Raw genomic sequence first — 22,103 nt, 5'->3', positions numbered from 1 at the left:
TCAGAAGAGATCGGGGCTGGGACACAGAAGGACCACATCTACATTTGTAGAAAACCTTTAATGTTCACCAGACTGAGAGGGCTCTGTGAGCAAGCTAATCTTCTCTACCCAGCTGGAAAGTCCAGGCCATGTTCCCGCAGCCTAAAGTGACAAGGGCTGCATCTTTGCCTGTCAGAGGCTGAATCCGCTAACATCACCTCGCATGCCATTCCCCCAGCCAGAATTGGCTTGCTCTCTGCTATCCAAGGAGGGCAGAGAGCTGCCAGCACCAGGAAGTAGGCAGCCAGGTTGCAGGTCCCAGCACAGGGGCCCCTGAGACAGCCCATTAGAACAGGGAGGGTGGCGATTCTCAATGACCAGGTCACTGCTGTCATCGTCACTGTCAGGATCAGTAGGCCCAGGCCCTACAGAGGAAGGCCCTGTCAGACGCCCAGATGCCCCCCGTACCACATTATTACGCTGGTTGGCAGGCTTGACAGTGACGATGAGGTTGTGGCTGTTGGCGACCATCATGTCCGTCACTTGGTCCAAGGTCTTCCCGGCCACCTCAATGCCGTTGACCTCAAGGATCTCATCACTGACCGCCAGCAGCCCTGTACTCTCAGCCAGGCCCCCACGTACCAGGCGGGAGATGAAGATACCTGGAACCCGCTCCAGGCCCTGGGGAGCCACGCGAACACTCATGCCATCTCGAATGTAGAAGCCCAGGGGACGGTCTGAACCATGTTTGTGCAGCCTCACTCGTCGGTGGGTCTCAGGTAGTAGGTCCACATCTATAACTGAAGACACCTGGCGGAAATCTTGGGGCAAGCTGATTAACAAGGGTGGCCTGGTGCGCAGAGGTGCCACTGGTCGTAGCAGGAGCCCTTTCTTGCGCCTTTGTAGAGAGTTGGAGGCAAAAGCCAGGCCACTCGAGTCACCTTCTGCTGCAGGAGAGGGGGGGGGACTAAGATTAGAGACTTCTCCCAATTGGGCCTGTGATAGGGACAATGTCAACTGTTTTCCTGCTACTTGGAGGTCAGACCAAGGGCAGAGGCTACAGAACATAAAGCCTGGGGGCCCTGGGTATGATCTACCCTGATATACCTGTCCTATCACCCTAACCCAAGAAAGCTGCCCACTGTACCCCATCCTCACCCCGTTTCTGAACCAAGAGGCGCAGAGGTGGGGGCCCGCTGGCCAGGGCCCGGTGCAAACTGTCATCGTTGGTGAGGGGCAGCAAGTCACCGTGAGCATCCGTATAGCCAAGCAGGACGTCCAGGCCAGGGATCTGGTGTACCACACACAGCAATCGCGAGAACTCCTGAAAGCCTCTCACCGAAGTGCGGGGTAGTGCAAAGCGTCGGAACTCGGCGTCAAACTGGAGGCGGGAGGGAAAGGGAACGGAGTGTCAGGACATCCCAAGCCCCTTTCTCACCACAGCACTGAGGCTGTCAGGAGAGGGAAAGGTTGCTGGAACAGCTGCAGCCTTAGGCTTAAACCTCAGCTCCAGTACAAGGGACACTGTCCAAGGTCTTTCCCTTGCTCTCCACATACCCAGGCCACAGAGGGACTCTGGAAGTCCGTAGTGGGAGGGAGGATGCGATGAGGGGAGGCAGACAGAAAAGCAGAATAGGACGGAGGATGGAGGACAGAAAGAGGTGATGGAGAGCCAAGGAACTAATAAGGGAGAGAAAGGGAATTAGGAGCCCTAGCGCAGTGGCTAGAGCCGAGACCAGAGAAGCCCTTACTTTGCTCTTCACCTCGACGATGCTATCGGGACTGCGCGCCGGAGTCCTCTGCGGCCTGGCCATTGCAGGGCCTGGCGGGCGGGGGACAGTGCCCCACAGCAGCCCGCCGAGGCGCAGGTGCACAGCCCGGCCCGCTGGCCCGAGCCGCCCCGCCCCTGGCGGTAGCACTCGCCCCGCCCTCCCACCCAAACCATGACGTCAAGGGGGACGCGACACCGAGAAACGTGGAGTCTACGTTTCCTAGGAAACGGAGACGGAGGCAGAGAGGGCTTTCTCTGTTCTTACGTCATTACGCTATGGTTCGAGCGTCCCAAAAAGGACTCGACCAATCCGAAGGCAGAATGAGGGAACAAACATTTATTAAGTTGTCCGTGCTGTCATTTTCATTTTGTAAAGGAAACTACGGCAACATTTTAGGAAAATTCTGGAGGTCTTACACAGAGCCAAAGTGGCTTCAGGCCCCATTCTCTGCTGCAGCCTCCTAACCTGGATCGCTCTCATCCAATCTAGTCCTTGCCTTTTCCTTTCCGGCTCTAGAGTTGTACTGAGGAACAGCTCACGGGCTCAGAGAGATGCCCCGGTAAGAATAAACTGTCATCAGCCAGCAGCTAGGTCAGTCAGCAGGACCCGGGAAGAGCTTGCGCAGGCGCAGAACCGCGAGGGGGGCGGAGTCTCAAACTTAGGATCCGCCTGGCGGTCACGTGCTTCCTCTCCCGCTAGAGGCGGAGCGGCGGTGCTCGCGGGAAGACCCTTTCCTGGGGGTCGCCCAGGGTGCCGCCCTGCTAATGTCCGATTCAGGGTTGCTGGCCCTACAGCCCTGGATTCGAGAGCTGATCCTAGGTTCAGAAACACTGTCAAGTCCACGAACCGGGCAGCTGCTCAAGGTAAGCAGGTCGCTCAGATCCCAGAGACCCGGGTAGAGAAGGCGGGAGTGAATTGACACTAGCCACTACTGTTGTGTTAGGTACTCCAGGACTCGGAGACTCCCGGCCCTTCTTCCGCCCCTGACACACCTGACACCGGGGCCGTGTTACTTGTGTCAGACGGAACCCACAGTGTCCGATGCGTGGTGACGCGCAACGCCATCGACACCTCCGACTGGTAAGAGAAGTGCTACTTGTCAGCGGAAGGTGGGAGGCCAGCTGGCTAGTGGGGCATTGAACCTGAAGTGGGCGGGTACTGGAGAAGTGGGGAAAGCTCATTCCCCAGGCGTATGGGGGTTTGTGCCTGTGCTCTGGACAATGAGGGCTGTGCTCGCCGCAGGGAGGAGAAGGAGCTCGGATTCCGCGGGACCGAGGGCCGGCTCCTGCTACTGCAGGCCTGCGGGCTCCGCGTTCAGGTGGCTCAGGACCATGCGGTGAGTGGTAAGGCTCACTTGGGCGGGTTGGTTACTGTACCTAGCTCTTTGTCACCACTCCTGAGACACCACTCCCCAACTCCTCCAGCCTGCGGAGTTCTACCTCCAGGTGGATCGCTTTAACCTGCTGCCCACGGAGCAGCCCCGGATACAGGTGACTGGTTGGTAAGTGGTCCCTTTAAGGGAAGGGGATGTAGCTCAGTGGCAGACTACAGGCTTCGCATGGCTGAAGTCCTGAGGGCTTCAGTCTAAATCTCTCCATATTCCTCTCCCCAAAACAAAACAGTTAAATGAAGCTTCCACCTTTTGTCTCTTCACGCGCACTTGGCATAGATCTTCAGGTGAGAGGGATGGGCATCAATAACCCTGATCACCTACCACCCTCCTCTTTCTCCCAGCAATCAGGATTCAGATGTGCAGAGAAAACTCAATGAGTGTCTTGAGTAAGTTTGGGGTTGGGCCCTGAGGCTGTGCGCGGTATGGTCACGGGTGGCAGAGCTGGGTAGATTGGCATCAGAGCTGTCCCTGAGAAGTCTTCACTGTTTCTCTAGGGACCACCTCTCAGAGTCTGCTTCTTCCAGTGCAGGTACTGGTAGGGGTTTCCCCGGTAACCCTACCTAACTCCCTCTGTGGTTCCTCAGTAAGTCACTGAAATCTCTCACTTACCCTTCCTTCTTGTTGCAACTTCAATCCTTCGGCTAAAATGCTGGCCCCAGGCCTAACCCTGTCCCAGCTTCTGGATGAGGTGAGGGAGGACCAGGATCATCGGGGAGCCCTAGTGTGTCTAGCTAAGAGCTGCCTGGTGCTGAAAGGTCCTTGTACAACCACCCCCCTCACCGACTGGATCACCTCTGGCTCCCAGGCCTTGGTCAGTGCTGGGCTTTTTCTGGGAGGTTTCAGAGGGAGGGTTAGGCAACTGCCATGCTGAGCTCTCTCCCTCTCTCGTGTCCCGCAGGGAAAAGCTGTGTTCACTGTGTCTGGCTCATTGCTGCACATCCCTGAGGGTGAGGAGCAGATTTTGAGTTCTACAGGCTCCAGTCAGAAGGCTCGGGGTAAGAACTGAATGGGGACAGGGGGGTGGGGGGGGCTCAGAGCCCACCACAGTACTGATGATTCTCTCCAGAATGCCAGGGACCCACCTTTTTTTTTTGGTGTTTTTTTTTTTTTTTTGAGACAGGGTTTCTCTGTGTAGCCCTGGCTGTCTTGGAACTCACTCTGTAGACCAGGCTGGCCTCCAACTCAGAAATCCACCTGCCTCTGCCTTCCAAGTGCTGGGATTAAAGGTGTGTGCCACCACTGCCCAGCATCCAGGGACTCATCTTTGTCCTTCACCCAGTTCCTTTGGTTCAGGCTATAAGCACTCAGTACCCTGGGTCAGATTACTTGACTGTGGAGAGGCTGTGAAATGCTGTATAACACTCGCAGGCACTCAGCTGTCCTGAGCAGAGAGGTCTGTGCTCACACCCCGTTTCCTTTCCCCCAGGAACCTCCGCTTCACCCAGCCACATGCCCCTGGAGGAAAGTGGTGCCAGCGTTAGCCTTCTGTCAGCCTTGGCTACATCGGACCCTGGGCAGATGGACAGTTCCCAGTCTCCACCAGCTGTTGGCTCAACCTCCCCAAGAGCTCAGGCCCCCACTTCTCCACCCTGCAATTCTACACCCAGCTCCCTACTCTTGAACTGCAGCCCCAGTCTTTCACCCCTTCACCCTGCCCCTAGATCACACCAGTCCTGTGAGACCAGAGCTCAGGCTCCTAAGCTGGAGTTCCAGTGCTCCTTCAAGAAACGGCAGCTTCTCCCAAGAACCAGCGCCCAGGAGCTCTGCTCTGTGTGGGTGAGGACTGTAACTGGAAGGGAAACTGGGCACAGTGTGGACAGGGGCTAAGAGTAGACTTGGGTGGTATTAGTGGTCTTTACTGGACTCTCTGAGATACTTCACCCCTTCCAGGAACCCCCAGAGAGGCATCGTGATACTTCTGCATTCCAGTATAAATACGAGACACCCTCTGCCTCCCTCCACACCCAGGTCCAAACTGCCAGGTGAGTGTTTGGGGTGGCTTTGCCCGTGTTGGTCACCAGTCTTGGGTAACCCTGACCTCTGGGTGTGGTTTCCTTCCAGGCTCTCTCCTCAGCTTGTAGCTTGGGCCTTGAATATAGTGATGGAGTCAGAGTCTGAGTTAACCCAGGTATGAGGAGTCACTGGGACATAGCAGAGGACACATGGGCTGACGGACAGACAGTATTCCACGCTGTTTCATTCAAGTTTTTTAATAAAATAATTTCATGCGGCAGGAGGAGAGAGATTCAGGGGTTGGGGCCGCCGCCTCTTTGGTCTGTGGCTGGGGAGGGAGGGCTCCGCTCAGGGCTGGAGGGTTCTGTGGGGTACGGAGGAAGAGGCTTGGATCCAAGGCCAGAGCCTGTGAAGGGTTATGGAGAGAAACAATGCTAGGCTTGTACTGAGCAGTCGTATCAGCATCCCAGCTGGCCCGTGCCCACTCTCACCTAAGCTTGGGGATGGGGGTGCCTCGAGCTTCGGCCTACGCTTGAGGACAGGGGAGCGCTGCAGCCGGAGGGGCCGTTCTAAAAAGGATACAGAAAAAACTCACTGGCTGTCCCCAACCCTCTGGTCCACCTTGAGTGCACGCAAAACCATGCACATGCTACGCCCATAGATTGTCCAGCAAGTGTCCTCCCACCCTAGCTGAGGTGGGCCTTCAGGAGGTGGCGCTGTCCAAGGACCAAGACCGATCGAGCCCACCTCCCCCTTTCTCCTGCACTCAAGCACAGGCAGAGGGGTCTCCCTCACCCGCGGGGGCCTGGAGCTGGTCCTCATGCACAGACACTGCTCGCCGGCCTGCCGAAAGAGGCCTCGGCCTCAGCTGGCCATCTAGAGGAGGCCGAGATGTCAGAGGACGTTCCCATACTCCGCCCACACCCAGCCTTCGCCTCCCACCTTTGGCCTTCCCAGATGAGTCGGGTTCCTAGCCTAGGAGTGGGGTGCCTACCTACCTTCATTCCTAGGGCCCAAGCAGGGGTCCTCTGGGAGACTCAGGATGTCTGGGGCGGGGCTGGTTCTTCGGGGACTTGGGCTGGGACATGGGGAGGGGGGCCCTGGACCATCCTGTTGGCCCCAACCACGGCCTCTGAGCTCTGCATTCAGCTGCTGTCCCAATGTCTTCCAGGTGGCAGACTCAGGCCCCTGGCCTCCTGGCCCAGGTCTGCATGAGGGATCTGGGTAGAGAAGACAATGTCAGCTAACACCCAAGCCTGTCTGTGGAATGGTTCTGAGCAACAGTCCGATCCCCTCCCAACCCTTGCACCTCCTTTAACATATCCAGTGGCCCTCACTCACCAGCAGACACAGAGTGGGTACGGGACTTGATTGAGATGGGAGGGGTCTCTGTGGAACTGTCCATAATGTCACCTGCAAGGAAGGATTAGAGGCTTAGGTGTCAGACCTTAGTGGTGGAGGGAGGGAGCCTTAGGGGTTATCTGAGGCCACCTTGTTCCCCAACATATATCTCCTTGTCCCGGGTGGGGTCCTACTCACCATCAGAGCCTGCCTTCTTGATCTCGCCGTCTTTACTCTGTAGGAAACACATGAGTCAGGCAGCAGCCCTGCCGCCCTGACCCTAGCCTTGTCTCTGTCCATGTTGTTAAAACCCAGCTACAGAATGCATAGCATAGGCTGGCCAGAGCATGGTAAAGCCAGTTTCCACCCTCTGACCTTACAGTCTGGGATAGACAGATAGCTAACATGCAAAAATGTTCATGTTGGTCATGACAGGTAGACTTTGCTTTTGAGATAGTCTTGCTGTAGACAACTCAGGCTAGTCTTACTTGCAATCCTCCTGCCCCAGTTTTCTGAATGCTGAGATTACCGCCACATCCAGCAGATAATTAGTTCTATGACTTGCCACACTTTAACATCACTACATTCAGGCCAGGTCTCACTGCATGTGTTCTTCCTGGAAAGCTATTTAAATGGATGGCATACAGAGGTGTAGTTCCTAATAAAGACCATGATTGTAGTAATGTTATCCGGGTGACCATGGAAGGGTGTCAGGGAAGGCTGGAAAGGAGCCTGTATAATCCAGTACATGACCCGACAGTCAGAGAATAAAAATCAATGGCCAAGTGAGGCTTCAAAGGAAAACAGGTCTAAGGTGGCCAGTACCAAGGTCCTGTGAGATCTCACAGCGGGATTAGGAATCTGGATAAAGGGACTGGAGAGACGGCTCAGCAGCTAAGAGCACTGACTACTCTTCCAGAGGACCCAAGTTCAACTCCCGGCAACTATCTGTAATGGGATCCAATGCTAGTTTCTGGTGTGTCTGAAGACAGAAGGCAGGGACAGTGTACTCACATAAATATTAAAACAAAAAAAAAACATAAGGCATCTGGATAAGGAAGTTCCTGGAGAACTTTCAGGTAAAACAAGGTCAAATTTCTGTTAATTTCTTCTTCAGAAAAAGGAGTTCCCTATACCCTAGAAGATCTGAACCAGGTCAGAAGCAAGAAGGAAGAAAGTTCTCCTCCTTGCCTCTTGAGGGATGAGAACATGTAACTGATAATTAGATCTATTCCCACCATGTGTTTCTCCCTTCTTGGTCACATATGTCACCCACAGATTACCACATGCCACCTGCCCCCGCAGTTCACCCCCAACTCACTTGCTTCCTCTTGCTCTCGGCACCCCCACTGGCCCGGCTCACGCCGATCCTCTGTAGCATCACTTGTACCCGCTGCTCAAAAGATGGAGCCAGTTCTGTGTCTCCCCGTTCCAGAGGCCGCCTCTGAGGACAGAGATGCCTAAGTGGTGAGAGAACCCCACTGCTCTCTGTTCCTGAGGAGCCTCAGCCCCGGCCCCTGGCCTTACCTTATCAGGTCTGGTACCCACGGCTGCTTCCTCCTCAGCAGGTAGCAGGATCATGGAGTAGGCCTTGCTTTCCCGCGTGTACCGAGGCCGATTTCTGCGAGCAGGGTCAGGGCTGCTGGTGCCGCCTTCCGCCCCTCCAGGTTCCTCACCACGGCCTGGACGGGCCGGTGGTCGCAGGAGATCCCCAAGTGTGGATTTTCTGGCTCGAGCTGCTGCTCCAGGGCTGGTCTCCAGGTCAGGTCGCGGACCCCTTGTTGAACGAGGTTTCTTAAAGGCAAAGAGCGTACCCAGCTTCTTTCGAAGTGTGCGGGGGACAGGAGTGGCACCACCCTCAGTGGCTGGATCCTCCTCTGGGGCCCAGCTGTAGGAATAACCATCAGTGAGTGAAGAAACTCGGGGATGTTCCACCCTCCTCCGCCCCCAGTCAACCGACCCTCACTCACAAGTGATCCTGCTGGATCAGCCTTTTGGAGAAGAACTCCTCCACACCCTCATCCACGCGAGCAGTGAGCCCATTTCCTTCTTGAAGCAGGGCTGGGGGCACCTGGGAGACATTGGGAGGTTAGGAGTCAGGACTGGGAACTGTGACTCTTCCTAGACATCCTCTCCTTCCCAGTGGCCTGGCCTGAGTACATCCCGGAGCTGGAGACTGTCTGTACCACTCTGGCTTTCATTCTTCATTGCTGTCACAGCGCACCCACCCAGTCCAGAGGCTGCTATACCCTGAACCACCTGGCTGTCACTAAGCAAACACCTATGGGTCGCACATTGCAAATATGCCATCCCTTCTACTCCCAACAGTTCCCTGCAGTACCCTAACCTTCCACCTCCACACCACACCACCCGGCCTCTCATCCCGGCTCAGTGGCGCCGCTGCTGCGTCAGACCCTCAGGGGGCCTCAGGCCAGCTGCTCCTCTCCTTCTGCCAGTGCCCACTACCCTTGCCAGTACCCAACCCACACATACATCCACCCGCTGGTACACAGCAGACGCAGGAGTGTCCCGCGGTCCAGCTGCCCAGTGTTTTTCAGCAACCTTAGGAGAGGGAGGGCAAGGCGGACATCCGCTCTCGCATGTTCACCCATAGAGCAGACCACTACAAGGAGGGGGTCCACCATCTAGTAGCTCCTCACAGGAAAGCCACACACCATGGCCCGTTATTGCCATGGCCTGAGTATGAGGGTGGCCAGAAAGATGATAGAGCGCGATCCGGTGGCCTTGGGCCTCCACAACCCATCTTCCAGTCTTCTATCTCAAGTGAAGAGTGAATGGTCCACCCATGACCCTCAAGAGGGGCGAGGGGGAAGGGAAGCACTTACCTGGGGGCCCCCCGGCGGCGGGCGGTGGTGGTGCTGGCGACGTGGTCTCGGTCGGGCTCGGGTTGGGTGGCGTAGGGGTTGCCCGGCGGGTGGCAGGTCCATGCGAGGCAGAGGGCCGGCGGGTGGCCCCGGGGCGGCGGGGCTTGGAGAGCCGCGTGCAGACGGCCCAGCCTGCGGCTCTGCATCTTCCCCCGGAGCTGCCAGCTCGGGGTCCCGTTCCGCTTCCTCAGCAGCACCTGAGGCAAAAGCACCAGAAGAGCACAGAGCGTCGAACCCGGGGAGGTGGCGGAGGAGCTAGGGAGGGCGGCGGGGACCCGCCCAGGGCGCGGGGAGGGGCCCGGCTACGCCGCCCGCCCCTCCCCCAGTCGCCGCTGTCCGTGGTGCTGAGCGCGGCCCCGAGTGCGCGCGACTTTGTGCAGCCGCCAAGCATGCGCGTCCTGGGGTTAGGGAAAGGGGAGGAGGAGGTAGGGAAGGAGGTGTCTTAGTGTTATTCTGTTCTGGTCCCACAGGGTTCTGAGAACAGCTGACTCTGGCTTTCTTCCTGGCTTGGCTCGGGGAAGGGCTAGGGTACACCCGGGACAGGGCTGAAAGAGTGTCCAGATTTAACAGAGCTTCAGTCCACTTGGATTAAACTCTCTTACTCCAGGGCCTGACTTACCATGAAGGGAGGAGACCAGGTGAAAACAGTTACTAGGCTCAAGCCATTTCCATGAAGAACTCTCATCCTGGTGGGATGGGTACAGCCTCAGTCTAGGGTTAGGATGACCCAGACCTGCTCCTCACCTTCTACATTCCAGAGCAAGAAGGAGAAAGCCAGCCGGGGTCCTAGGCTTGAAATTCTGAAGACACTCACCTTTTCTCTCTCCTCTTCCTTCTCCGTGGGAAAGAAAAGCTCTTCCAATCCCCCAGTCTCAAGGGGGCTGAGCTCATTTCCACCCAGTGGTGGTACAGCAGGGGCCATGGTCACTGGTGCCTGCTGAGTTAGCCTCTCCACCTGTAATACCAGGCCACCCAAAGATAGGCAGAACTAAGTAGCTAGCTTATGACCCCAGAAGTCATTTCAGGGTTGCCCGTGAGGGTTAAACAAGTTACTCTATGAAATGTGTTCAAAGCTTCCCCCTCACCAGTCGATCTCGGGCTGCATGAAGACCTGCAAGAGCCTGAGCCACAATGCTCTCTGCTAGGGTCCCAGTGATTGACAGGCGCATGTCCCTAAAGGCAGGAGACAGTGAGGATTAGTGTGCTGTCTCTGTCCAGCATTGCCCAGCCCAGTTGGGCTTGCTCACCTCAGCCTAGAGAAGGCATCTTGCAGCAGATGTTCCGGAAGCAGCTCTGGGAGGCCCCCGGAGCCCACCAGAACTCCCTCTAGCTGCTTCCTCCAGCCAGGTGTCTGCAACATCTGTGGGCAGAGGCTCCTTGTGGTATCCAGGGTGGTCTGAGTGAAGTCCTGGGCAAAGGTTACAAAATGTTAGCAGTATGCCAAAACCCAGCCCCTTTGGCTTTGAAGGTGTGAGTTCCCATTAAACCACTGCTGACTAAGGGCCTATCCCAGACAAGCGTGTGGAATGAGGGTCAAGCCTGCATGGGGAGGTGCGGCTGGGGCAGGACTAGTATCTTACCTGGATGTCCTGGCGGCAGATCTCGCCCACCTGACCCAGGAGGCTCTCTAGCTTCTGCTGCAGCTGCCAGTGGTGGCTTGGGGATCTCCCAGCCTCATAGAGAATGGGGAGGATCTGGGGAGGCCAAGGAACAAAAGGACTTGCAAACTGGCACATGATTGGGAGCGGAAAGGTCCTCAGAGCAGGAAAGAGGGTGCTTACACTGAGAGAGAAGTTGGCATTCTGGATGGCGTCCTCAGCCTGGTGCACGGCAACCTCACCCTGGGGCCCAGCCCCACAGCCCAGCAGCTCCATATGCTCCTGTACTGACTGGCATAGCTCGTTCACCTCCTGGGGGGCAGGCAGGAGGGAGTCATGGATTAGTCCTCCCTTTGTTTCTCATCAGTCTCCCCGATTCTGCCTGTCTCCCTTCCAAGGTTTTCCTACAGGAAGACAAACTGTGAGGGAAACCCTATCTGATCACTTGATTATTTTCTCCAGGCCTAAAACAGGAAGGAAAGAAGCTTTGGTCACTCTGATTTCAAAGATGTCACCTTAACCATCCATACAGAGAACAGTTGTGTGTATGTGTGTGTGTATGGTGGCGCACGCCTTTAATCCCAGCACTTGGGAGGCAGAGGCAGGCGGATTTCTGAGTTCGAGGCCAGCTTGGTCTACAGAGTGAATTCCAAGACGGCAAGGATTACACAGAGAAACCCTGTCTCAAATCAATCAATCAATCAATCAATCAATCAATCAAGGCTTGGGCTGGGCAGTGTTGGCACATGCCTTTAATCCTAGCACTTGGGAGGCAGAAGCAAGCAGATCTCTGGGAGTTCAAGGATATCCCAGGCTACACAGAGAAACCCTGTCTCAAGAAACCAAAACCAAACAAAAGAATTGAGGCTTGGGAATGCAGAGGTAAGAATAATACAAAAAGATGGGTTAATGAAAGGAAATTAAAGCCAGAGATAGGACTGCTGGAGCTAGCCACACAGTCAGTAAAGAGAGGTTAGCCCTTAAATAGGAAGTCGAATAAAGAGGCTACAGCAAGGACAGCCTATTTAAACCCTTAAAGCAGCCAAATGTTACACGGGAAGCTGTTTCAAGAACGGTGACCAAGAAAAGGAAATTGTTTGAGACATAGAACTCAGCACTGTGGCTCAGAAAAGTCAGACTCTGACTCAGGTGCTCAGGTATTCAAGATTAGGGCAAGGGGCACTAACCTGCTCTGAGTGGTCTGAAATCAGACCTAAGGGCTGAAGGCAGGGCTTGAGGTCCGAAGTAGAGTCTACTTGGTTGTTCCTCCAGAGACAGGCTTGGATCTGCAGTCAAAGAGATAGTGAGAAACGCCAGGGGGTGGAGTCACCACACACAAAAGGGCAGAGAGAAGCGCGGACCCCCACCTGATGGACCGCTCGAGTTGTGAGTTCTGGCCGGCTGCGATGAGCCTGGGTTACGTCATTCAGTGGCAGCGGCATGGACTTGAGGCTGTGGTTCTGTTCCAGGGCTTGCGCCACATCCAGCAGGCCCAGAGCAGATGTGTTGTTCCGGTCCCAGATCACAGACCTGGGCCCCACCAGGCTTCAGCAGGGGCAGAACCCCGCCCAACCCTCTGGCCTTATCCAATCACCTGTCTCATCACCATGTATACCTTAAACCCATACACCCGTCTATTATATAACTCTTGCCCTCTCCTGCGGGTCCCAGCCCTTATCATGATCATACCCACCGTAGCCTGGTGTTGACGCGTAGAGCCTTGGCTAGCATCTTGGCCCCAGCATCCCCTATGGCATTGCCACTGATATCCAGCGCTGTCAGTTTAGGATTGGTGCCCAAAGCCCGGATCAGGATGCTGGCACCCTGCTTCAACCGCGACTCAGCCACGGATAGTGACTGCAAAGGCTGGGGTTAAAAGGAAGGCACTGATGGATACATGGGCTCAGGTTCAGCAAAGAAGGTTTGAAGGAATATACATAAGAAGCATTACAAGACGTTAATTGCTTGAGGACCCCCCACAGGGCTCTGTGAACTCACACAGTCGTCATCCTGCATTAGCTGGGCTATCCGATGCAGGACATCGTCCAGGGTCTCCCTGTGGAAAGGGGCTGCTGTTAGGGAACTAAATGGGTGATGCAGTCCTTCTTGAGAGGTACAGGGGGAAGCTTGGGACTCACTTGCACCGAACGTTGAAGTTCCTTCCAAGGGCCACGTGTTTCAGAGACCGGCTCCTCCCGATGGCAAGCACCAGTGTCACCATGTCGGAGCCAAAGCCTAGGGGTAACCAGAGTGATGCACAAATCACTCCTACCAGGTCAGGGTGCCCACCCTGGGGATCTGGTACAAATAACAGGAGCATGGATGGATGGGTTCCCTGGCGGCCTCACCATTATCCGACAGATCCAAGGAACTCAAGGCACCCGCATCACAAACCAAGTCTTGTATCACCTGGGCACCCACGGAGCGGAGCTGGAGGTGGAGGTAGGGTGCACTCAGGATTATGCCTGGGTAGGGAAGGCCTCCCAGCCTCACTCTCAATAATGTGGACGTGCTCTCAGCTCACAACCAGGACCGGGTACCTACCTCACACGCGCTGAGGTCTAGGTGCAGATCATGGATCTGAGTGTTGAGTGCAAGACCTTCTAGAAGGGCCCTGAGAGAGGGGTAACACACAGGTGACAAGATCTGGGAACACGGGACTCGGTGCGAACGAATAAGCGCCAGGCAGGTTGGGGTTACGAAAGATTATGGGTGTCATAGAGGGGTGAGGCAGTAGAGGTCAAGAGACACTGCTCAAGGTTGTGACTGCACGGGAGGACTGACCTGAGCGCTTCAGGTGGCAGCTTGCAGCCCGCCAGGCCCAGGTGCCGTAGCATCCTGGTACCGCCAAGGAAGCGTTGCAGCGCGGCTGGTGCCGCTTGGGACTTCCTGCGGTGAGGGGTGGAGAGCAGAAGTGGGATTTACGCTCAGGGGAGCTGATACCCTCAAGCCTCGTCCTTCCGAGCCTGCCTGGTGCCCCTTACATGCGAGAGAAGATATTCCTTGAAGCTTCCAGATGGGTGAGGCTGGAGCAGCAGCCACCAGCTAAGGCCGTGAAGAGCTGAGAGGAAGGTGGTATTAGCGATAACCTTCCAGAAGCCCTGGCTTTCTCTGCCACGCTCCGCTCTCCTTCCTTCCCTGCTCAGGCGCAGCCAAGCCCTGCCACGCATCCCCCATGACCACACTCTTACCGTGCCTAGCGTGGCGTCAGTGCCTGCAAGATTCAAATACGCCAGGACGTTAGGACGGCTCAGGAAAGTATACAGGCCCTACGGAGGGAGAGAGGGAGGCAGGGGTTGCCTAAGGATCTGGCATCCCACTGACTCGGCCGTCCCAGTTTCTGACTTTAAAAACTGCTACTCACCCCACTATCCTGTGAGGGTCCCAGTGCCCCAGGGTTCCCAGAAAGATCCAGGTGGGTCAGGGTAGAGTCAAAGGTGGCATTCGTTGCCAGTGCCCTGCCTAGAGCTCTCATTCCTGGTGGTGGGTGGGAGGAGCGGCTGAGTATCAAGACATGCTCACCTTACCTCGAGCCCTCCCAACCCTCCCCAGTCCCACCCACCTCGAGGTGTCAAGCCTGTCTGTGCTAGGCTGAGTCTCCTCAAGGCTCCTGGACAATGCTCTAGGTGTCTGCTGAGTGCAGCCATACCTGTGGACAGAGCAGCTCTGTGAACCTCACCTCTTCCGGCTCGGCTGCCTTGGGTCTCCCAGATTCTGCCATACCTCTGTCATCCAGCAAGTTCCCAGACAGGCTGAGCTCCCGAAGTCCAGAATTAAAATGTCCTGCCAGGGCCTGGGCTAGTCGCCTAACGAAGTCTCTGAGGACCAAGACCCCAGTTAAGACTGATTCCCAGTCTCTCCGCAGATCACAGGTTCCCACGCCCAGCTCAGGCCTCTCACCCTCGCAGACCACAAGCCTCCAACACCAGCTCCTCCAAATAGGAAGATTGACTCGTCATGTGCAGAATCTGTTCTGAGACCTCCAGGCTCTGAGAGCAAGAGGGTCGTGACTCATCAGGTTGAACTTTGACCCTTACACCCTTGGCACTCCCTTTTGTGTGTACTCTCTCACCAGCTTCATGTCCTCGCAGGAGAGGCGCCGGAACCACAGGTTATAAGATAAGGCAGCTACACTCAAAGCCAGGTCTCTATCGCGGGGAAGAGAAAATGCAGTGCTCAGGGCCTTCCAAACACAGGGCTCAGTCAGCATCCCCCCTCTACAGACAGACTAGGAATTTGGGTGCTGGAGTTCTCGCCTCCCAATCCTGGCTGGCCTCATACCGGCTGCCAAAGTGGCTGAAATCTCCAAGGCAGAAGTGGCGGCAGCCCTGGCGATGGTAGATAGTGTCCACATCCTAGATGTAAAGAAAAAAAGTCACAGCTAGCCTGGGGCCACAAAGGGTAGAGGGGCTTAGCACACACAAGGGGCGTCAAACATCCCCAGAACTCCCCCAAAAGGGCCCTACCCTCACCCACTGAATCTCCTCTCGGAATGGGAAGCCATTGTAATCGCACAGAGCTTCGTATGTTTCCAAGAAGCCACCTAGAGAGGTGTCGGGGGAGTGATAGGGAAACAGACAGGCACTAAGTCAGAGACAGGGGAAGGTCAGCCCCATAGTAGATGGCGGCAGTGATAAAAGTGGCCCTGTTCACTTTGGGGAGCCCCCCCAATACCAAGAGACTAGGATTGCATGGAGGCAAACTGGAAGGTTTATGCGGCTCTGACTTGGCCCTCACCGCACGGACTGCTGGGTATGGTGGACTCTAAGGGATGGCTTCTCTCCAGTCGAGCCAGCAGAGACGAGGGTGTGGGCTTCCGGAATAGCTTCCTAGGCAGGGGATAAGGAGAAGAGGCAAAAGGGACTTCTAGCTCCTTGAAGGATGAAAAGCTTTCACTGAGGCCCTGCCCCACCCCTTGGATTTTCTAAGCCTCACCCAAGGGTTGAGCGAGGGAAGACCTTTTTGATGGCAGCAGCTACATGCTGAGCCAGCTGTTCGAGGGCAGCCACACAGGGAAACTCCAGGACCAGTTCAGGCAGGGACTCCAGCTCAAAGGTGACCTGGGGAAGGAGGAGCCTTTTGGATCCCTGTGTGGTGGAAGCGCTGTCCATTCAGAGTGATATGTGTAGGAATAAATGATCAAGCGGAGTGTATGTTCAAGTTGGGGTCCAGCTTTCTTACCCGAGGGGGTGTTTCCTGTAGTGCCATGGCCTGGACCTCCAGGTAGCTGAATGTACAGTCCACCTGGAAAGCATCAGAGTCATTCCAACTGACTGTTGCTACTCTCTTGAGCCTAGTTCGTTCTTTCTTTCTTTCTTTCTTTCTTTCTTTCTTTCTTTCTTTCTTTCTTTCTTTCTCTTTCCTGAGACAGGGTTTCTCTGTGTAGACCTGGCTGTCCTGGAGCTCACTCTGTAGACCAGGCCTGCCTGCCTCTGTCTCCCTAGTGCCAGGACTAAAGGCGTGCACCACCACCTCCTAGCTTGTTCTTAAAATTTAAAAATTGTACTATTGGGTGTTTGCTGGCATGTTTGTCTCTGTACCACTCTTGTGTGCCTGGTTCCCAAAGATGCCAGAAGACGGTGGTGGGTGCCTTCGAACTAGAGTTCCAACCACTTGTGAGCCCACCTGGTGGTGGGAGAATTGAACCCAGGTCCTCTCTCCACAGCCCATGATTTTGTGGCATCCTGAGCTAGACCTGCCCAGACTTCCCTCCTGTCTGCTGTTGGAAAGTAAAAGCCAGCATGGGCAAAGAAGACAGCTGCGCAAGGCAGTCCCTTGCTGAAGGGGAAGGGGTGTTGGCCCGGCCTGGGACTCACCCTCAGGGGAAGGCAGGTGTGCAGCAAATATGCCCTCCATCGAAGCAGTGCCTGGGGGGAGACAAAAGACTAATACTCTAGGGAAATCAAGTTTCTTTGTGCAGGGTCTGGCCACTGTCCTGAGCTTCACTCCTGGCTACCATACCAGGATATGGCTTTGCTCGGCACCCTCCTGGGGAAGCCAGGTTTTCAACAGCAGCTCCGCCTCCTTGGGCCACAGGAACCTGGTGATCTCGCCTGTGGAAAGACAGTCTACTGGGTGACTTTGGCTCCTCTATTAGGGCCACTCTGTGCCCAAGGTCTGTGCTAGACTGAGTGCCCAGGTATTCATGTGTGGATCAGCTAGGAAGAAATGAAGCGGACTTTTAGGCACTGGCCCTCCCTCCAGAACAAAAACCCCTGGTCAAGTTCCCTAAGGCGCCGAGAGGAGAGGTCTGGTTTGGAGTCAGGCTCTTCATGGCCAGGTGGGCTCCCAGGGCTTACCTCGCAGTTCACAGGATATGTCGTCTGGGGTCTGTGCCATAGGGCCGGGACGGCCCAATGAGCTCTGGCGGGAAAAAGCAGCCGGCAGGAGCGTACACAGGAAGCCAGGGGCCCAGGCAGCAGTGCAGCCACCTGCTCCTCCTGCAGCGGAAGGTACGCGCTTCTTCCTGCCAGGCCGCCCCCGGCCCGGCCCCTCCCCGCCCCGGCTTCGTTGGCTGAGTTCGCCCCGGGTGGGAGGTTGTGGGAGGATGGTCGAATCTTGACTGTTGCTGTCGCTCAGGGACTTTTCCTTCCGCGTACTCGGGTACTCATGGGTGTGGTGTGTAGGGGAGAGGGTCTTGCCTTTTCACCCCTTGCCTGGTGCCCTACTTCCACCCTGCCCCGTAGTCCCGGGCGCAAACACCAGGGGACGCCACCCTCCAGGGGATGCCAAAGGCCTAACTAACTTGATCTATCCCAAGACACAGGTTGGGTAGGTTGGAGTAACTCAAAGGAAGCCAGAGCAGTTGTGTCTCTGTGCAGTAAAAATTACCCACCACCCAAGGTTCTGCCCTGCTCAGATACGAATTTAAGAGTCTGGCAACCTATTTGTAATCCCAGCACTGTAAAAACAGGCAGGAAGAAAAGAGGCTGGGCTGCACCCTTTTTTTTTTTTTTTTCTCCCCGAGACAGGGTTTCTCTGCGTAGCCTGGGCTGTCCTGGAGCTCACTTTGTATAGACCAGGCTGGCCTCGAACTCAGAAATCCACCTGCCTCTGCCTCCCAAGTGCTGAGATTAAAGGCGTGCGCCACCACCACCCGGCCTGGGCTGCACTTTTTAGAGGTGTGCCAGACTTTTTGACTGGACCATGGTTGGTGCCTGCTTTTAATTGGGAGGTCCAGGCAGGAGGACTCTTGAGTTTGAGGTCATTCTGGTCTATAGTCCTTGTCTCAAAAACCAGATTAGCCATAATCCTTTGTAACAGGTTCCTCTCATTTAGATGCGGGCTCTTTGGGAACATCTGTAGCTAATTTATGACCTGAATCTCACTGAAGGCTGGTGCTGGTATTTGTGTTCTCAGGTTGTCTGCATTGAAGTTCAGGGAGGATTCACTTGAGCCTAGAGCTGGGATGAGTATACTAGCCAGAAGCATGCTACCCTACAAAAGGGGCTGATTCAGATCTTACCCACACACCCCCACCCCACAGACTTCATTAAATCCCACTTCTAACTGCCCTACCCACAGTTCAGCAAAAGAGAAAGACAAAGTCTTGGAGAGCAGAAGCAACTATGTATTATAATCTCTTAGGCTTCTGTCCCATCTCTACCTTTCCCAGACAGAGGATGACTTGGGAGTGTCCTCTAAGCGGGACCCTCTCCACCAAGTCCCAGTCACTCTGGTTCATGTTAAGCCCAGGACTTTCTGGCTAACCTGGACAACACAGAGAGACCCCGTGTCTTCAAAATAAAATGGCTAATGGCAGTAGTATTTATCTACATGAAACCGGAGTTCAATTTCTTGTGCTGTGAAGCGACAGCCCTTTAACATGTTTGCCGACTTGCCAACTTCCACCGAAACATAGAAGGTGGAAAGTAGATATAAAGGAGAAACAACTTGGAGGAAGGCAGTGACACTTAGGCAAGTATATGGTATGACATATAAAGGCCGACAGGGACGGCCTCGCTGGAGCTGATACAAAAGAGCTGCAGAACCAGAAGGCCCCTATGCCTCTTAGCCCGAGCCTGAAATTTAACTCTAAGGCCATCTGAAGTCACAAATGACTTATAGGGTGACAAAATTTACTCTCGTGCACGTTATTGTGAAGAATGTGGGTTTTGAAAGCAAAGTAAATGAGTTTTTCTTGACACCTAACCTCACTAGTCTTTTGGAAGCTTTTGACACTAATTATTCTCAGAACTTAATTTTGTGTGTGTGTGTATCTGTGTATGGGTGCCCACAGAGCCCGGAAGGGCATCAGGTCACCTATAGGTAGTTGTGACCTGTCTGCAGTGGGTGCTGGGAACCAAGTTCCAGTCTTCTGCAGGAGCAGCAAGTACTCATAAGCACTGAGTCATCTCTCCAGTCCCCTTTTTGTTGGCATAGTGTCTTGCCATCCCTGGCTGCCGGGTACTAAGTAGTCCATGCTGGGTTTAAACTTGTAGCGATCTTTTCTGCTTCACTTCCAAGTAGATGGAATGGTGGGAGCTACAGAGCCTTGGAACTGCTGCCTCCTCCTCCCCAGTGCTGGTATTGTAGTGGTGTGCTAGCATGCCCGGCTTCAATGTTTCCTTTGAGATGTGTGTCTTGTTTACCATGGCAACTCTGCGATGTCAAAAATAGAGAAAACCTACCCCACAGGGATTTTTTTCTGGTTAAAATGATTGACTGCCAAAGGGCTATAGCAATGCCCAAGTAGAAGCACCCTCAAGACCAAGGCCAGATTTACACTGAATTAGTTCTATGCCTTGGGTTAGTGGCCTGTGGAGGAGTGACAAAACCAACCAACACCACTCTTTTACAGTTTTCCAGGTGAAGGCGGAACTCCCAACAGAACAAATCAACTGTTTGCTGAGGAACACGGGATGAGGGCCCCTGGTGCATCGGCAAGACTTAACTCGCGACAGGTGGGTTTTACTACAAGAGGACCTAAATAAAACCAATGAAGGCTCACTCAGGTGCAAACGGGCTGAAGACAGGCCAGGGGTAGGGTACACGTTACAGATTATAGACGCAGGCTCAGTAACTGACCTAACAGTGATGACTGACTTCTGATATTGAGGGGTTTAATGGACACACAAGAGAGGAAGCATGAGTCGTTCAAGAGCACCATTCTGTCTTTGTCTTCATTAGAACCTCACTTCCTATCCGAGCCTTTCCACCAAGACAGATGTACTCTTAGGTTTTAAGGTAATTTGAATACCCATGCTGACGATGCAGGTGAAAGCTAGCTGTTCTGTTAAAGGGACTTTCTGTTACATATGCACACAGCTAAGGAACAAGAATTACTACCTGAGCTTGCTCTCAGGCCCTTTTACCATTACCAATGCTCTTTATCTCTCCAAGGTTGAACCAAGCTTCTCTCTACTCCCCTGGGCCTGGCTAAGAACAGAGATGGACCCTAAGCCTTCCTTAAGCAGATCTCAAGAGCACAGGCTCTCTCCCATCAGCATCTCTGGTGACACTTGCTGTACAAGAGCAGCAAGACTTCAGGTCTATCACGGAAGCAGGGGCTACATAGCCACGCACTTCCCTACTCCCACACCCTTGTGGGACACAACTTGAAGTGGGCTGCATTCCACAGCCCATCACCTGCTAGGACCATCTCTCTCCTGTCTGTTGCAGAAGACAGCTGTGCACAGGCCCCCATGGGACCTGGACAAATAGGAGTCCCAAAAGACGGAGTCTTCAGAATGCCTGTTAATCCGTTATGATTTATTAGCTGTACAGCAGTAGATCCTCCTCCCCAGCCTTCAACCCCATTACATATTTTATTACAGGTCTCATGTTGGCATCCTAAAATAATGAAAAATATCACACAGTACAGCTAAGTACAAAAATGCATCAACCTAGATTCTGATAGCTAACTGATGGCTCTCTTAAAAGCAATACACAGGAGAAAAAAAGTGTTTGAAATCAGTCAGACTGAGGCTCTTTAAAAAACACATATAATATGTGACAATTCATGTGCAAGAATCACTTTTTAAGTTGGTTTGTTTCACATTATTAATAATTTTTTTTCCAGATGTGAAGTTTAAATTACTGACCTACTGAAATTTTTTGGCCCAGCTTGCCAGGGTTGCTGTGGCCACTCATAATCAACTCTTCTGGCTTGAACAGAGATTTTTAAAAAAATGTAACATTCAGCTACAAACAGAGCAAAGAAAATGTTGATGAGAAAATCATAAATGAAATTTATTTGTTCAAGGTTCAAACGCTGGCTCCATGAGCTGGAAATCAGGATTTTTCACATGGGTGTCCATGACTGGCAGGCAACAGGCCCAGTGCCCTCTGCTACATGATTGTGATCCGAGTCAACATTTACATACCACTAAGTCTGTGTCTGTGGCACCTTAATTTGCAAATAATTAAAATGCTGGGTTTTCTTACACTGTACTTCTTTTCAACCTCTTAATTAATGGAAAAGATTAAAATGTAAAAAAGGTTATTTACAAGCTTGACCATACCAGAAACTTTGCCAAGAAAGAGGCAAAGCTTTCAGGACAGAAACTGATCGTAGCATGCCATCCTACTGGTGTGCAACTGACTCTGAGCAAAGGGAGTCAGGAAAAGCAAAAGCAAAACCAGGTTAAAAGTCCAAGTCCTTCCCAAGTCTGCATTTACAATTAAAAATTCTCTTGGGAAGACCATAGAACTCTGGGAAACCCGTGGCCGTTCTGGAGTGGTTTACGATCAAGAGAGAGGGCTCAATGTCTCTGTTTCCATCTAAGAAAACTAGTTAGGCATCAACACTGTCCTCAACACTTCACAGTAAACCCTCAGAGACTTAGAACATTCCATGATTTGCTAACATCAAACAAGTTCTAGTTAAATCACATTTTTCTAACATCATCCTTGAAGTTTTCGTTCTCAGTATGTTTGGTAAAATGGTGTAAAATTATGCCGTTCCCAAAGCCAAAGAAAAAAAAGAGAAAAATTAAGATTTGGGCCGTTTAAACACAGCCCAATAGTCCTGGTGCCGAGCAAGGCCCCAGCATCACCGGTCCATCATGCTGAGGATCATCTCAGGCGTGAGGTCTCCGTTGGGGGCGTCTGTGGTGGCTGCCTGAGCCTCCTCTTCTTCCCCCTCCGCAGGCTCGGCATCTGGCTCCTTTTTGACTTCAACTATAATGTTCTCAATTGCACCTGTATTCTGATCTTCGACCTGAATGATGGCTGTTGCTGG

At 53.8% G+C, this 22,103-nt stretch overlaps 4 protein-coding genes and 1 long non-coding RNA gene across 33 annotated transcripts in view; 2 read left to right on the top strand and 3 right to left on the bottom strand.

The window, feature by feature from the left end:
• Positions 1-39: 39 nt before the first annotated feature.
• On the bottom strand, positions 40-2,386 carry Pard6a (par-6 family cell polarity regulator alpha). 5 transcript variants are annotated; one of them, NM_001047436.2, is made up of 3 exons: positions 2,217-2,386; positions 1,138-1,360; positions 40-926 (listed from the first exon to the last, which is right to left on the bottom strand). In NM_001047436.2, exons 1-3 carry the CDS (start codon positions 2,229-2,231, stop codon positions 172-174), a joined length of 993 nt encoding a protein of 330 aa, NP_001040901.1. In that variant the 5' UTR covers positions 2,232-2,386; the 3' UTR covers positions 40-171. The 5 variants fall into 5 exon arrangements, with proteins under 5 accessions (NP_001040901.1, NP_001273273.1, NP_062669.2 ...); NM_001286344.1 differs by having other exon boundaries at positions 2,248-2,386; NM_019695.3 differs by lacking the exon at positions 2,217-2,386 and adding an exon at positions 1,731-1,887.
• On the top strand, positions 2,306-5,379 carry Acd (adrenocortical dysplasia). 10 transcript variants are annotated; one of them, NR_145825.1, is made up of 11 exons: positions 2,306-2,614; positions 2,695-2,831; positions 2,994-3,087; positions 3,176-3,241; positions 3,374-3,530; positions 3,639-3,673; positions 3,804-3,955; positions 4,043-4,139; positions 4,571-4,920; positions 5,035-5,126; positions 5,206-5,379. NR_145825.1 is itself a non-coding variant. In NM_001012638.2 (11 exons), the coding sequence occupies exons 1-11, from the start codon at positions 2,516-2,518 to the stop codon at positions 5,276-5,278; spliced, it is 1,251 nt and encodes a 416-aa protein (NP_001012656.1). In that variant the 5' UTR covers positions 2,306-2,515; the 3' UTR covers positions 5,279-5,379. The 10 variants fall into 10 exon arrangements, 8 of the variants coding, with proteins under 8 accessions (NP_001012656.1, NP_001335278.1, XP_030099521.1 ...); NR_145824.1 differs by having other exon boundaries at positions 3,176-3,252; NM_001012638.2 differs by having other exon boundaries at positions 3,176-3,252; positions 3,486-3,530.
• Carmil2 (capping protein regulator and myosin 1 linker 2) lies at positions 5,339-17,524 on the bottom strand. Of its 8 annotated transcripts, none has more exons than XM_017312739.1 (39): positions 17,221-17,409; positions 16,883-16,974; positions 16,738-16,788; positions 16,103-16,165; positions 15,857-15,981; positions 15,659-15,750; positions 15,388-15,464; positions 15,203-15,276; positions 14,994-15,069; positions 14,822-14,910; positions 14,645-14,739; positions 14,484-14,570; positions 14,286-14,398; positions 14,113-14,190; positions 13,906-13,982; positions 13,706-13,810; positions 13,466-13,535; positions 13,270-13,351; positions 13,060-13,156; positions 12,920-12,977; positions 12,615-12,787; positions 12,289-12,451; positions 12,109-12,207; positions 11,105-11,233; positions 10,904-11,017; positions 10,571-10,731; positions 10,409-10,496; positions 10,138-10,278; positions 9,943-10,009; positions 9,285-9,520; positions 8,409-8,509; positions 7,966-8,326; positions 7,760-7,882; positions 6,637-6,673; positions 6,439-6,510; positions 6,096-6,317; positions 5,893-5,973; positions 5,589-5,666; positions 5,339-5,503 (listed from the first exon to the last, which is right to left on the bottom strand). In XM_017312739.1, the coding sequence occupies exons 1-39, from the start codon at positions 17,258-17,260 to the stop codon at positions 5,391-5,393; spliced, it is 4,200 nt and encodes a 1,399-aa protein (XP_017168228.1). In that variant the 5' UTR covers positions 17,261-17,409; the 3' UTR covers positions 5,339-5,390. The 8 variants fall into 8 exon arrangements, with proteins under 8 accessions (XP_017168228.1, NP_001344262.1, XP_011246660.1 ...); NM_001357333.1 differs by having other exon boundaries at positions 15,394-15,464; positions 17,221-17,260; XM_011248358.2 differs by lacking the exon at positions 5,893-5,973.
• On the top strand, positions 17,314-21,278 carry Gm33578. The gene is made up of 2 exons (XR_387987.3): positions 17,314-17,373; positions 19,722-21,278. It is a non-coding gene; the product is annotated as a predicted gene, 33578 (long non-coding RNA).
• Ctcf (CCCTC-binding factor) overlaps positions 20,612-22,103 on the bottom strand; it is a 46,449-nt gene continuing 44,957 nt past the window's right edge. For 7 of the 9 annotated variants that reach the window (XM_030243280.1, XM_030243282.1, NM_181322.3 and 4 more), the window contains one exon: positions 20,612-22,099. In XM_030243280.1, the coding sequence (XP_030099140.1) occupies positions 21,915-22,099 (185 nt within the window). In that variant the 3' untranslated portion in view covers positions 20,612-21,914. The remainder of the gene's footprint in view (positions 22,100-22,103) is intronic. The other 2 variants (XM_006530646.4, XM_006530647.3) reach the window with 1 other exon arrangement.

Source organism: Mus musculus, chromosome 8 (assembly GCF_000001635.26).
Source record: "Mus musculus strain C57BL/6J chromosome 8, GRCm38.p6 C57BL/6J".
Lineage (NCBI taxonomy): Eukaryota > Metazoa > Chordata > Mammalia > Rodentia > Muridae > Mus > Mus musculus.
Note: the sequence above shows the minus strand (reverse complement) of the source record. Positions and strands in the feature narration are given on the sequence as shown.

Excerpts from the sequence above, each read along its gene's own strand:
- Pard6a (NM_019695.3), bottom strand. The coding sequence starts at position 1,793 with ATGGCCAGGCCGCAGAGGACTCCGGCGCGCAGTCCCGATAGCATCGTC. Across the intron at positions 1,361-1,730 it reads TCGTCGAGGTGAAGAGCAAA|TTTGACGCCGAGTTCCGACG; the intron begins GTAAGGGCTTCT and ends TCCCGCCTCCAG. Across the intron at positions 927-1,137 it reads CCTCTTGGTTCAGAAACGGG|CAGAAGGTGACTCGAGTGGC; the intron begins GTGAGGATGGGG and ends CCTCTCCTGCAG.
- Acd (NM_001012638.2), top strand. The coding sequence starts at position 2,516 with ATGTCCGATTCAGGGTTGCTGGCCCTACAGCCCTGGATTCGAGAGCTG. Across the intron at positions 3,956-4,042 it reads CCTCTGGCTCCCAGGCCTTG|GGAAAAGCTGTGTTCACTGT; the intron begins GTCAGTGCTGGG and ends CGTGTCCCGCAG. Across the intron at positions 4,140-4,570 it reads CTCCAGTCAGAAGGCTCGGG|GAACCTCCGCTTCACCCAGC; the intron begins GTAAGAACTGAA and ends CCTTTCCCCCAG.
- Carmil2 (XM_017312742.2), bottom strand. The coding sequence starts at position 17,260 with ATGGCACAGACCCCAGACGACATATCCTGTGAACTGCGAG. Across the intron at positions 15,982-16,102 it reads TACAGGAAACACCCCCTCGG|GTCACCTTTGAGCTGGAGTC; the intron begins GTAAGAAAGCTG and ends CTCCTTCCCCAG. Across the intron at positions 10,279-10,408 it reads ATGCAGCCCGAGATCGACTG|GTGGAGAGGCTAACTCAGCA; the intron begins GTGAGGGGGAAG and ends CTGGTATTACAG.